Source organism: Muntiacus reevesi, chromosome 2 (genome assembly GCF_963930625.1).
Source record: "Muntiacus reevesi chromosome 2, mMunRee1.1, whole genome shotgun sequence".
NCBI lineage: Eukaryota > Metazoa > Chordata > Mammalia > Artiodactyla > Cervidae > Muntiacus > Muntiacus reevesi.
The window spans coordinates 116,512,839-116,526,442 of record NC_089250.1 but is presented as its reverse complement, the minus strand read 5'-3'; the positions used below and the strand labels follow the sequence as shown (position 1 = coordinate 116,526,442).

The 13,604-nt window shown below is 37.6% G+C and overlaps 1 protein-coding gene across 4 annotated transcripts in view; it reads right to left on the bottom strand.

Annotated features, from left to right (window-relative positions):
* NRG3 (neuregulin 3) overlaps nucleotides 1-13,604 on the bottom strand; it is a 1,175,938-nt gene that overhangs the window by 658,784 nt on the left and 503,550 nt on the right. For all 4 annotated transcript variants that reach the window (XM_065919907.1, XM_065919908.1, XM_065919909.1 and 1 more), the window contains exon 2: nucleotides 7,829-7,958. In XM_065919907.1, the coding sequence (XP_065775979.1) occupies nucleotides 7,829-7,958 (130 nt within the window). The remainder of the gene's footprint in view (nucleotides 1-7,828; nucleotides 7,959-13,604) is intronic.

Sequence of the window (13,604 nt, the reverse complement as noted above, 5' to 3'; positions counted from 1 at the left end):
TTAAACATTTGGGGGTTTTGATGACAGTAATATTGTCATTCAAATTATAATATGCTGGATAATTTAAATATGCACATATTAGTTATATATCATTACTGATATATAATGAATACTGATATCTTAGAAGATACTAGAGCTTATATGGGCTTCCCCGGTGGTATTTTTAAGCAGTTGGGATTTTAGAATCTCTGGACCAATAGGATTTTAAAGAAAAGATGTTAGTGGAGGGGGTAAGTACGTTGACCCTAGAGTCAGCTAACTTAGTCTGAGTCCTTACTCCACTGTTGTATAATGTGAGAAATGCCCTTGGCCTCAGTCATTGCTCCTTCCCTCCAGGGCTGCTATGGGAGCCCGACACATAGGATGCATCATATAGGCATTCCCTGGGTTTATTCTATCAGGTAGATTTGCATATGCTTTTCCACTTAGGGAGTATAGTTATTGGAGTACACAAAGACTGACATCTTGGTGTATGTGTAGACAAAGGTAGCACAGACCCTGTTGGGCAGGTTCCTCAGGCAAACATTCGCAAAACGCTCTCAGATCAGTACGGTGATGGCTCAGATGTTCTGCCCAGCAGGGTCTGTGGTACCCTGGTTAGTGTGGTTCACATCTGTACAAACAGTCCATCACTATTTAAAATAATACTTATGGATATATACTCTTAGTTATTTAATTAAACTTAGTAAAATAATCTATCCTCCACTTGAACTATGGCATATGCAAATCACAGCATTCTGGTGGTGCACAAGCTCCCAGACTGCCCCAACCAAAACAGAACTATGACCCGCTACCTGCAGGAAGCAAATGCCTGGAGAGGCAGAACCAGGGTTGTTGTAGAGAAAATACGTGAAGGGTCCTCCACCTGAATGGTACGAAGAATAAGAGGGGATTCCTCTCTTCATGAATTGTCAACAGAGAGAATTCCCCTAACAAAAGGTGGCCTCTTGTTCCTGCTTTTCTCCTAAATTTACTGCTTGAATAGCTACAATGATCCTTGATTCTGAAAAGTGTTCTTGCCCATGATCAGGTATTATTGTGTTTTTAAATAAGTCTCTGAGTGAGTTTTCTTTAACTTACACTGGTAGGTCTAAGCTGAACTCTGTGTGCTGGGAGACTGCGTACCCACCTCAAAGCCCTGGTACAGGTCAAGTGATCTCCCCCTTTTGAGCCTAAGACTTCTCTTAATGAAATAGGCAGATGAGACCCACTCAATTTCTCTCATAGGATTCCAGCATACATGCTTTTGTTTGGTTTCAACAAGGGTAGAAGAGAGAAAGAAGAATTATATGTTCTAAATGTGTAATGTCTATTATATATTTAGTGTTTTTCTATATGCTGCTGCTTTCAATTCTAGCATCAACATTTTGGGGGCAGATATTAATGTGTCTGGTTGTCTGGCACATGTATGTTCTCTCTCTCTTTTAAATAGAAGACTGAAGTTTCTGATTAAATGACCAGGCAAAAACACAGAGCCAGCATAAAGCCGAGTAGAGCCTTTAACTCAAGTATCTTCATCTTGGACACCCACATTTGCCTCACGTATCTCTTACCCTAAATCATGTAAGAAAGGAATTTAAAAACACAAATGGTTCTGATACAACAAAAAAACCCCAATCATAAACAACTACCTAAAGAAACTATTTCATGCCTTAAGGAGAACTGCTAATCAAGTAATAAAATATTAAAGTTAAATTAAAAAAAAAAAAAAAACTATGGTTATCAACTAAAAGATGTGCTGTTATTCTTTATCAAATGTGCTTTTCTGGTCTTCTGGTATTTCGGTAGCCCTTTAAGTAACATCAGCTGTGGTGGAAGAAGTAAACCACTGCCTAGGAGTCCTAAAGTTGCAAAACTACATTCACTGTGTTGTTGTTCTTGGTTTGTTTGCTTTCTGAGTTAATGAGACTATTTTGATAATTGTCATCCACAGAAAAGAAACAGATTCATGGTGATTACTTGGCTCACTTCTTGACAAGGGCAGTCAGTAGACCACCTAGTATGAACATGGCTGCTGCAAATTACTCAAATTACGTCTGGGCTGTGGCTAACATTTTCCTGGGCACAATTATCTGATGAACTTGAAAATGCTTCCAAGGCTCTTCACCCTGCTATTCAATTCCACTCCACCAAGACTCTGCCACTAGGCTTGGATTTATAGACATTTCGGCCTCCATCCTCTCCCATCAATGGAGCTTAGGGATGTGTGCCAAAACCCCATTTCCATTCTGACTTGCTACAACCACAGGGAATTATTAGTGGCCACTCTCAGAGCACTTACTGGAGAAACTTATGATAAGGGGGATCTTTCCTGGGTGGAAGAGCTAATGGACTTCCAAAGTGATGCAGCAAAGCACTGATAGGGATGGTCCTGTAATTTTATATAGTATATCACAGGGATATCGTTACATTGTGCCCAATCAATTCGAATAAAAATGCAAGCTTTGATTTCAAAACCTACTGAAGCAGAACTAGATACCGTGAAGAACAGCATCTCCTGGTCTGGCTCTCCTCTTTCAAACCCTCCCCCCTTCCACTCACCAATTCCTATGAGCATTTTACCCAGCTAACTGTACATTCCGTCAGCACATTTATGGAAGTATTGCCTCGGGCAATCGTTGCTATTGGACTGCTTGCCTCTCTTTCGAGCAGTTCCATATTTCAAGTGATTCAAGCATCTTCAAATGAATTGCTTGATAGATTTCCAAAATGATCACTACAGGTCAAATTTAGCTCAAATGTTACACTTTCCAAAGTTTTGAAAATCCATTTCTGTAGCAAGGCTGGTGCAACATTTAATGAGCTTCAATTCAGAAGAGACACATCCTTTTAACTTGAATTTGGCCTCAAAACGCGTTTGGTCCATTCAAATGCCTAGCAATCTTTTCAGTTACAATGGCTACTACTTTCAACTCTAGTGAAGTATGCTACAAATGGCACCATTTCCAAAGTTCTGAAAATTTCTAGAAATGGCATAAAAATAAATATATTAGAGAATACCCTTTTATTCGGGATACTTTGATTCAAGGTGTTTCTAGTACTTCCTTTCCTTCTCTACTCAGCTTAATTTCTACAGAATGTGTCGTCCTAGTAGTCAATCCATTTTTTTGATGTTTCAAAACACACGAATTCAGCATAGAAAATGATTATTATAAAGAGCATAAATGAAAGTTTAATAAAAGGAGCAGACACATCCTAACAGACTTTATAGTGCTTAATCTAGAATGGCTTAATTGAAAGTTCTCTTATAAGCCTAATAATAGTGAATTACAACGACCTTCATTTAACAAAGACAGGGACACTATCTTTCTTAATGGAAAGATTAGAAACATGGGTCAAGTGTCTTAACCAGATGTTACGTAAATGAAATATGTGTGCAATGTAATGATCTTGGAAACCTCAAGGTTCAAAGAAGACAACAGATATAAATCCTATTAGCCTTTTTATTTAGTTATTTTTCAGAACTGGATTGCTATTTATGTTCACTTTTATAGTTCTACATCCTGATTTTTGTATATAACATGATATAACAAGTATTTTCATAGTCTTAAAATTATGAAAATTCAAGTTATGTTGAATTCATCCCTGGTATAGATATATTCTGAATTATATGGACATCAAAATTCAAGTTTTCTTTGTTTTGCTATTATAAATACTATAGTGAATGCTCTCAAAAACAAATATACATATACATTTCTCTAAGCCAACTCTTAGAAAAAAAATGTAAAGATACAGAAACACTGATGCATCACCTACAGAAGATGTTTAATAAAGTACACTCCATTGAGTTTAGTGAATAAGATGATGGTTTTTACTGCATCCTTGCCAAACTACTACTTTTAAACATCATTATAATATATGATAAGCAAACAAACAAGTTAATTTGCATTTCTCTGTGAGACTATTTTTCATGCTTATTGGTTATTTGGATTCCATTTCAAGAGAAGAGGGTGTTCCTGTCTTTTGCCCATTTTCCCACCAAGGTTTAATTTTAGTGTTACTCTTATCGATCTATGTGACTTCATCAAAATATCACTTCCTTGCCATGCGTATTGTAGTTTACTGACACTTCTTTCAATTTTGTTTCTGATTTATGACATTCAGATTAAAAAAAAAAGCTGCATCAAGGCTATTCATTTTTCCTTTCATTGTTTTTTGCTCATTGCTTTTTTCTTTTACCTTCAGTTGCTAATGTAAAGGAATATATAATTTTATTTACCATTTCCTCTAATACTTTATTTATTATATCACCTTTTAAATTCATTATTAACAACTTTTAGTATATAAGAAGTAAAAATTCAACTTAGATGTTTTACCTGATAAGTCAACCACATTTACACAAAAACCAGACTCATTTTCCCAATTTATGGATATTTCTTTATTCTGCACTAACCTCCACAATACAAAAGGTTCTGCTTTTACTAATCAGCCAACCAATGATCCGTGACTTAAATTGTAAATTTAGCAATACCAAGTTTGCCAGTCTATTTATTATTCTTTAAAACCTATCACGTTATTTTAGGGTCTTGGTGTTTCTCTTAAATTTTCATTAGTTTGTGCTATAATTTCTAACTATCTTCACTATAAATAGTTTTTTCAAAGATTTGAAAATGCACTAAAGACTGAGAAAATAACAAACAGAAAACCATGAAGTGCCCCTTATCGCAAGGATTTGCAGTTTGGAGCATACACTTTCAGGATCTCTATCAGGAAGGATAGGAAATTTTAGGTAATTTTCATTTTTTGTTACTACTCTTCCTTGGCAAGGAAACAAAATTGTTCCACCATGATCGCAACATGGGAAAAAACATACCTTGATTCAGATCAGTGGGATTGCAATTTATTTTTAAAATACTAAAAATACATATATAATCTTAACTTGTCTCAGGTTTGAATGTTTAAACTGTGCATATGTGTAAAAAGCAAACTACTTAATGAGCTAGATGCAGGTATACCCATTAACACTTTGCTCCATCTACTAACTTGTGGTTTCTTTAACCTATGACATGATCTGCTTAGTAAAACGTCAGTAACATAGCCCTCGTAGCATGCCAGTCACACGAAAGTCATTTCTCTTGTTTTCTTTCTTTCCTGAAGATGAAGTATTTCACTTACTCCAAGTGCATTACAAACTGCAGTGCCATTTAATTCCAAAGTTCATTTCTGTATTTATTTATTCAACAGTATCTTGGTGATAAGAGATGCTCAATAAACATTTGTCGAGTGGAGGAGAATAAATGAAACATATTAGAGCACTGTACAAAATGGCACATTATGAATAACTACATTGGAATTCTTAGAAGTGGCTGAAGCAGGAACAAATGTAAGCCTTTTATTCACAGCAAAGCCTGGGAGATGAATCGCTGACACATGCGATGTGTGATTTATTCATACACACTACTAGGAGATTTATAGACATCTATTAACCTACTCGAGTTCCAGTCCTGTCTTAGGCTGGTCTTTTGTCATGATTAGCTATGTTGTGACTCTATGTTAAATAACAGGTTGTCTGTGCTGAAATATGCACGAAATATGAAGACAGAGGCCAAAATTATTACACATTTCCAGCCAAACCACAGATATACCTCTGCTTATCTATGTTTAAAAAAATTAGACATGTACACATGTGCAAAAGAAAAGGATTTTTTTTTTTCTGGACCTGAGATCCACTGTCACAGATTGGATTGTGTCTCCCAAATAACTCATGCTAAAGTGCTAACCTTTAGGACCTCAAAATGTGATCATATTTGAAGAGTCTACAGATGCATTCAAGTTAAAATAGAGCCATTAGCGTAGACCTTAATCCAATAGGACTGGTGTCCTTTTTGAAAAAGCAGATTTGGATAAAGACTTGTACAGAGGAAAGAACATGAAAAGGCACACAGAAAAGATCGTCATCTATAAGCTGAGGGGAGAGGCCTGGAAGAGATCCTTCCCTTGTGGCCCTTAAGGAAACAATTCTGCCGATACCCGGATCTTAGACTTCGAGGCTCCAGAAACTGTTAAAATATATTTCTGTTGTTTACATCACCCAATCTGCAGTACTAGGCTACAGTTGCCCTAGCAAACTAATATACCCATGAACTTAATAGCGAATATAGCAAGGATGTATGTTAAACAACAGGAATTCTTGTTTTGTTTTTGACATTCTCACTATTGGAAAAGATAAATCAGACCTGCCTGCACATAGTGGCGAGGCCTGATCTGAAGCTTCCCTGGGGTAAAACACCATCGAAAAACACCATCACTGCTTTAGGTGAGACTTCTGATTCATCCCTTCAATAAATTATAAATACAAACTTATTTGATGGCACTACCTGTTACACATGACACCACTGGATTGGCAAAGGTAACAGTAACACATGGTTGGATATCTATAAGAGAATGGAGGCACTTTGTGATTTGAAATGATAGCTCATTCTTGGCTTTTCTTTTGAGGTCTTCAAGTCACCCATGTCTTTTCTACCTGTTATCTGCACTGATCTAGTAAATACAGAAAGAGAAGAGAAATGTGGAAAGGAACCTCCCCCACTGCCTTTGATCCCTAACTCAGGTTTACAGAGAACATAAATGGGTTGTAGGTTTTGTAAATGAAGCCAGTGTAATGGCACCCACGTCACATGAAAGCCACCATGTGAAGGGTGAAGAAAGGCCATGGGTTACATGGTGGCTCTTACAGAGATCAGCCACTATCATTGATCAGTTCTTTCAAAGCTATGTCACTGGCCGGCACCTCATACCCCCATCCTCTTGAACCAAAGTTGGCTTGTGGAGCCAGGCAGGATTTGCTGACACATTCTAAGTTCAAAACCATAAGACACATTTCTCTGTGCCATCTTAATAAAACAACATGGAATAAAGTTTTATAATAGCAATAGCAAGAGAAGAAAGTCATAATTTTCCATGCTTCACGATTCAGAATAATTAATTTAATAACTGTGTCATATGAGAAGAGTAAATAAAGAGAAGGAAAGGGGTGTGGATATATGTAATCACTGAAGCATATACGATTGCAAGGAAAAACAAATTACCAGGGTAGCGCTGAAAATAAAAGCTCCGTGGGAAGTATTTTTTGGATGTTAATTTGATTCTTCTATGGAGGCTTAAAGCTGCAGTGTCTACAAGACCAACTATTTATCTCGGCTTGTTTTTATTTTTAGCAGTTATATAACCTTATGTCTCTAAAAACCAATTATACACCTTCTTGATCTCCACTGGGAATTTTCCCTGAGTAGTTCTCTACCTAGACTGTAACAGGACTATGATTTCATTTACAGCATCTTACTGGAGAATATTTCATCATCAGAGGTGTTAAAAAAAAAGGGGAGGGGGATTAAAATTAGTCAACAGGGGCAGAATCAGAATCAGATGTGGTTTTATCTGGACACAGTTACAGCCTCTGGAGTTTGGTTCACAGTAAACATTGAGGCTCTAAATCTTAGATGAGCAGTTTGCTTTGTCATGCCACAATCTGTAGGTCAGCAGGAAGAGACTCTTTCTGAGTATGAGCATATGTAACTAAATCCCACACCAAAAATATAGATTTCTAAAGCAAATAAAAAATTATTTCCATTAAATTGTTACATATGAAAGAAAATCTTCCTTTACTTGAGCAGGCAAAACTCAAGTCTTGTCTGTTTAAATTCAGTTTTATCTTTCTCAAATACTAAGGATACCAGCCTTGTTCTTCCCCTATTAAGATTGTCGATTCTGCCATCCCAGCACCAGACTATGTGCATCACATTGTGTTGCTCAAGCTCAGCGCTGATTTCCGTCTCCAGGCCTCTCTGAGGACCTACCCTGAGTGTCAGTCGCTGCAGGGACTTACCGACAGTGTTTATGGGATCCGGTCAAGGTTTCAATCACAAAGCACTCGCCATCGTTGAGACAGTAGGCAAGGTCCTTGTCTCGGCAGGGTTTGAAGTGCTCGGATCTCTCCGTGGAATATGTTGTTGTATCTGTCATGAGGAGCACAATGAAATACTGTCAGCAGCTCATTCTGACACCCCAGATCCTGTCACTGGTCTGGATCCATGCACTGAGACCTTCTCGTGACCGCTGACCTTAGGAACTAGACAGACAGGATGAACCCCTCAGTGGACTGATAAAAACACAACTGAGTATGACCACTTAATACACTGAATGTTTATGTCCCCACAAAACTCATATATTGAAACCCAGTGATGGTATTAGGAGGTGGGGCCTTTGGGAGGTGAGTAGGTCTTGAATGGATTAATGCTCTTATAAGAGAGACCTCAGACAGCTCCTTCACCCATTCCAGTCATATGAAGACACAGCCAGAAAAGAGCCCTCTATGAACTAAGAAGTCCTAACCAGACACAGAATCCACAGGCATCTTGACCTTAGACTTTCCAGCATTCATAACTACGAGAAATAAATTTCTGTTGTTTTTACACCACTGAGTCTGTGGTATTCTGTTATAGCAGGTAAGACTAAGACAATTACTGGATTCAATTGTCTTATTTTTCCACAATATTTTAACAATTGGAATCACTCTAGACAAGTCCCATCAGTGGATACATTAACAGCAAAAGCTGAATGACCCTAGAATCAAAAACCTCAAATGAGCTTTCATTAATTTCAATGTTTAGAAACATGTTGTATTAAAGGATTGAATACAATCCTTTTGGTGTATTCCTTTTATTGTTCTGCAATGTCATTAAACATCTGATCAACACACATGTCCTGTGACTCTTCTGTGGATCCAGTGCCAGTTTCTGTGTTCTGTTTATTTTCTAGTTACAGCTGTAATTTGCTAATAGCTAAGGCAATTATTCTTTCACTTTCTCCTTTTATTATGTACTTAAAATGCAAATGTTCCAAATTCTGAAATAGAATCTCAAATGTAAAGAATGTTTCTGGTAAATATTTAACAGGACTAAATTACTGCCAATTTTTTAGCATTATCTTATATGTGCTTTTTAAAAATCATAATCATAAAATCATAAAAACATTTTTATAGTAAGTTATATCTCTACATCAGGTTCCTAAATATGAAACTAATAATAAGTATGTGCTTTCTACTGGATGAAGAAATCTGTTAGAGCATGGAGACATTCTTGTCTCAGAGTTTTAAGCAACTGAAATATTAGCACCAATTTCATTACAACATTCAAGAAAAAAAAAGGATGTAAAAAGTCAAAGATGAATACATGATTCAGCATGTAAGCTCTTAATTTCCTTTATATGTGTGTGCTTAGTCGCTAAGTCGTGTCTGGCTCTTTGCTACCCCATGGACTGTAACCTGCCAGGCTCTTCTGTCCATGGGATTTTCCAGGCAAGAATACTGGAATGCGTTGCCATTTCCCTCTGCAGGGGATCTTCCCGACCCAGGGATCGAATCCGCACCTCCTGCATTGGCAAGCAGATTCTTTACCACTGAGGCACATGGGAAGCCTTCCTTTACATAAATATAGATTAATAATAATGTTCAACAGCAAGGGCCATTGTACCAGCTTGCTAACCGGAGGTCACAATGAGCCACTTTTTGCCTATCATCCAAATAAAGGGGAGAGTTATTACGCAGGAAGAAAATTTACTCAGATTCTCCCAATACCTAAAAAGCCTCAATGAGCCCCTTTCCCACAGGAATAACTCCAAATTCCTAAGAAGAGCAAAGAAGCACAGAGGCCATGTAGAATTTTGCCTGCCCAACCTCATATTGCATCCTAAAACATACAACCTCATTTCCAACTCTTATCCTATTTCCCCAATACCAGAACTATAACACTGATCCTTTTTCCTGAGCCATCTTTTTGTTTGCTGGAAAACATTCAGAAACCCTTCAGAGCTTATGTCATCTTCCCTTTGTGTCCCTCAGCACCTTTTATTGTTTGCATCACTGTATTCAATGCTGAAAGTAGCCACTTGTTTACACATTTATCTATTTCTTTGTCCTGAGTTCCTTGAGGTCAGAGGTTGAGCCTTAATCAGAATTGGTGCTCAGTAAAAAATGTCTTCAATAAATCTGACAACTTTAATATCAGTAAAGTTTAAATGTCACTGGCAAAAGACATGATCATAAAAGAAATCATTATCATATAAAAAGTAATACCTATCTTACAATAAAAAGTTAGACATAATTTAACATTCATTTTATCATTCTAGTATACTCATTTTAATACTGATAAATATTGCAAAAAAAAATGCCTTCAGATTCACACAGACCCCCACTCATACTATTCATATACCTTGAGTATTGAAAAATCCACTTCTAATCTTTTCTTAGTGTTACAATGGGAACTTTTTCTACTTCAAAATATCTGCCTGTTAACATACTTCAGCTTGCACTAAAGGCTCTGCAAAAGACTTTTTTGGTTTGTTTTCCAGGAGATCTCCTCTACAGGGAAGATTTGTTATTCCAGACAGTTCGTGATAAACAGTTACACAGAATCAATTTCTCTTTCTATGGGAATATTTAAGATTCAAGAGCTCTGAGCCAAAAATTCATTATGAACCAGCATACAGTTGACTGCTACTCTGCTGAAGTATATTAATTCATGATCAATTAGTTAAGTTTTCCTTTAATTTCTTATTATCTATTTATTGATATTCACTGATCATTAACATAACCTACAGCATAAAATGTGAGATCCTTATTTTACAATCAGTGGTTCTAACAAGCTACAGACTCCATGAGCAATACAATGGCAAAGCAATTACAATCAATTAGTTTCCATCTGACAACTACTGTCTCCAGTGGTTACTGCCCAATTCTGCCAACCGCTTTTCCCATTACGTTACCATCCATCAATACAACACACAGGATCAGAACCAAGTAAAATACCTCTGCAAAAGTCTGATGTAGGAGAGGACAGAAATGTCAGGTATAAGGTGCCCTCACATTTTCTATTTTCATAGCGTAGAGAATCTGAAGTTTGAGCAAGCTCCAGGAGATGGTGAAGGGCAGAAAAGCCTGGCATGATGAAGTCCATGGAGTCACAAAGAACTGGACACAACTGAGCGACCAAACAACAACATACGCTTATTCCTCACCCTGACTTGACTAGATTCTAAAAAACATAAAGTATTTTAAATAATTTGATACACAATAGAACACTAGGCTTGATTCTTCTATAGATAAATGAAATGCAGGTGTCAATATTTGAAACAGTAACAATTTACCTGTGCATTTCACTATATAGTATCCATATAGCATTAGTCACCTAAAATCACAGAGGTATTGGGAAAGGTAAATCAAATTCACCATAAGGTGAAATTTTATACTTGTAAGGCATCATACCAAGTATGTGGGTAGAAAGATAGAAAATTGCCTTAATGATATCACTGACTTCTATGCTTTCTCTTAAGATTACCTACATACTTTTGTACACTAAATCATATGTATACTGTGTCTAAATCACTGTTAGGCTTTCTATTACTTATGGATAAACATAGTCCAACAAAGAGACAGTAGCAGTTTGGATGATACCCTCTGAAATTTATCTATGCTTAAAAGTATATACATATATGTAAGCTCAGTCAGTTGTGTCTGAATCTTTGCAACCCCATGGACTACAGCCCCCCAGACTCTTCTGTCCATGGAATTTTCCAGGCAATCATATTGGAGTGTGTTGCCATTTCCTTCTCTAGGGGATCTGCCAAACCCAGGGATCAAACTCCCAAATCCTGCATCTCCTGCATTGGCAAATGGATCCTTTATCACTGGTGTCACCTCCATATATGTAGCACATACACATGGAAGCACATCCATATACGTTTACATTTGTTTTTGACATATTAAGTACATCACAAACATAAAATAGATAACTGCAGTATATGGTACTATTTTGTCATGTTTTAAAAGTTCAAAAGTGCATCTTCTCTTTCTAGGAATGATATCTGGTAAATAAAATTGTTATAGAGTTCTCTTTGTATTCAAAAAATTACAGGGGTAAAGGTCCAAGCAAGTAAACTAGAAGAGATCAAATAGTCCCATAAATTTGGATTTGTCTTCCAAGATGCTCCCTTACGCCAAAGCACTTCCTTATCAGGCACCTCTCTCCCACATTAGCTCATGAGCTCCACATCTTACTGGATCAGGAGCTTGCGCAGCAGCTCTTCACATATCTGATCCACAGCCCTACAGATGGCCTGGGGCTTCCCTTGTGGCTCAGCTGGTAACGAATTCACCTGCAATGTGGGAGACCTGGGTTCGATCCTGGGTTGGGAAGATCCCCTGGAGAAGGGAAAGTCTACCCACTCCAGTATTCTGGCCTGGAGAACTCCATGGACTGTATAGTCCATAGGGTTGCAGACAGTCAGACACGACTGAGCGACTTTCACTTCACTTCACTTCACAGATGGCCTGACACAGGTGCACACAATAGTTGTTTATAGAAGAATGATCTTTTTATAACATGAGTGTTTTTCTAAGTGTTCTATATAGTCAAGTGTACACACTTTGTTATCATCATAAAAGAAAAATTCTAAACGAATAAATGTTTAAAAGTTACGAGATGAGAAGAGTTCCAAAAGCAATTTAGGTAAAGTGCTTAGAATGTTAAAAGAACAGAAAACCAACTCCACAGACTGGAGACAAAGAGAGGAGGAAAAAATAAGTAGGAAAAATATTCTGAAAGAGAGAGCATGAAGGGGAGTCCCTTGAACTGCAAGGAGATCAAACCAGTCAATCCTAGAGGAAATCAACCCTGAATATTCACTGGAAGGACAGATGCTAAGCTGAAACTCCAATACTTTGGCCACCTGAAGCAAAGAACTGACTCATTTGAAAAGACCCTCATGCTGGGAAAGACTGAAGGCAGGAGAAGGGGACAACAGAGAATGAGATGGTTGGATGGCATCACTGACTCAATGGGCATGAGTTTGAGCAAGCTCCAGGAGTTGGTGATGCACAGGAAAGCCTGGCGTGCTGCAGCCCATAAGGTTGCAACGAGTTGTACATGACTGAGCGACTGAACTGAAGGCTTAAGATGAATGGAGATGGTAGTAAGGATGGGCCTTCCAAGCATCTGAGCAAAGTTCCAGGTCTCAGGTCAAGGATGTGTGGTTGCTAGTTTGATAAACAGCACCCATTCACTTGGGACCACAAAGGCTATGCAACCATCCAGACCATTCACCTGGCACTTGTTTTATGTAGTCAATGTGTTTTCCTTTTTTTTTATGGGCTTTGGTCTCTTTGGAGATCAGGAAAAGTATTTTGCTTTTAAGTTCTGTATTCTTTCCACATCACGTAGCATACATAGTAAGCAATCAGTACAGTAATTAAATGCACAGTGGGAAATGGTGGTGGTTAATTCATTAAAGGCAAAATGGGAAGAAAATGTAAGGCTGGAAGACAGAAGTCCCAGCAGATTTTGCAATGAAAGTTAATTTATTAATGAATTAAAACAATGACTGCTTTTCTCCCCTAAGTACTAACTTGAACCTGAATATTACTTATGAAGGTTTTCTCTATTGCCAGCACAACACTGCATACTGTGGGAACACAGATTTTGTTGCAGGAACAAGAGTGCTAAGTGGGCCATTACAGATAATAATTGCAGCAGATAATCAGAGAAAGGGAGAGCTTAATTCACGCTGTAGTTATCTCTAAAGGCTTCCCAAAGGGTTGGCATTGGAGC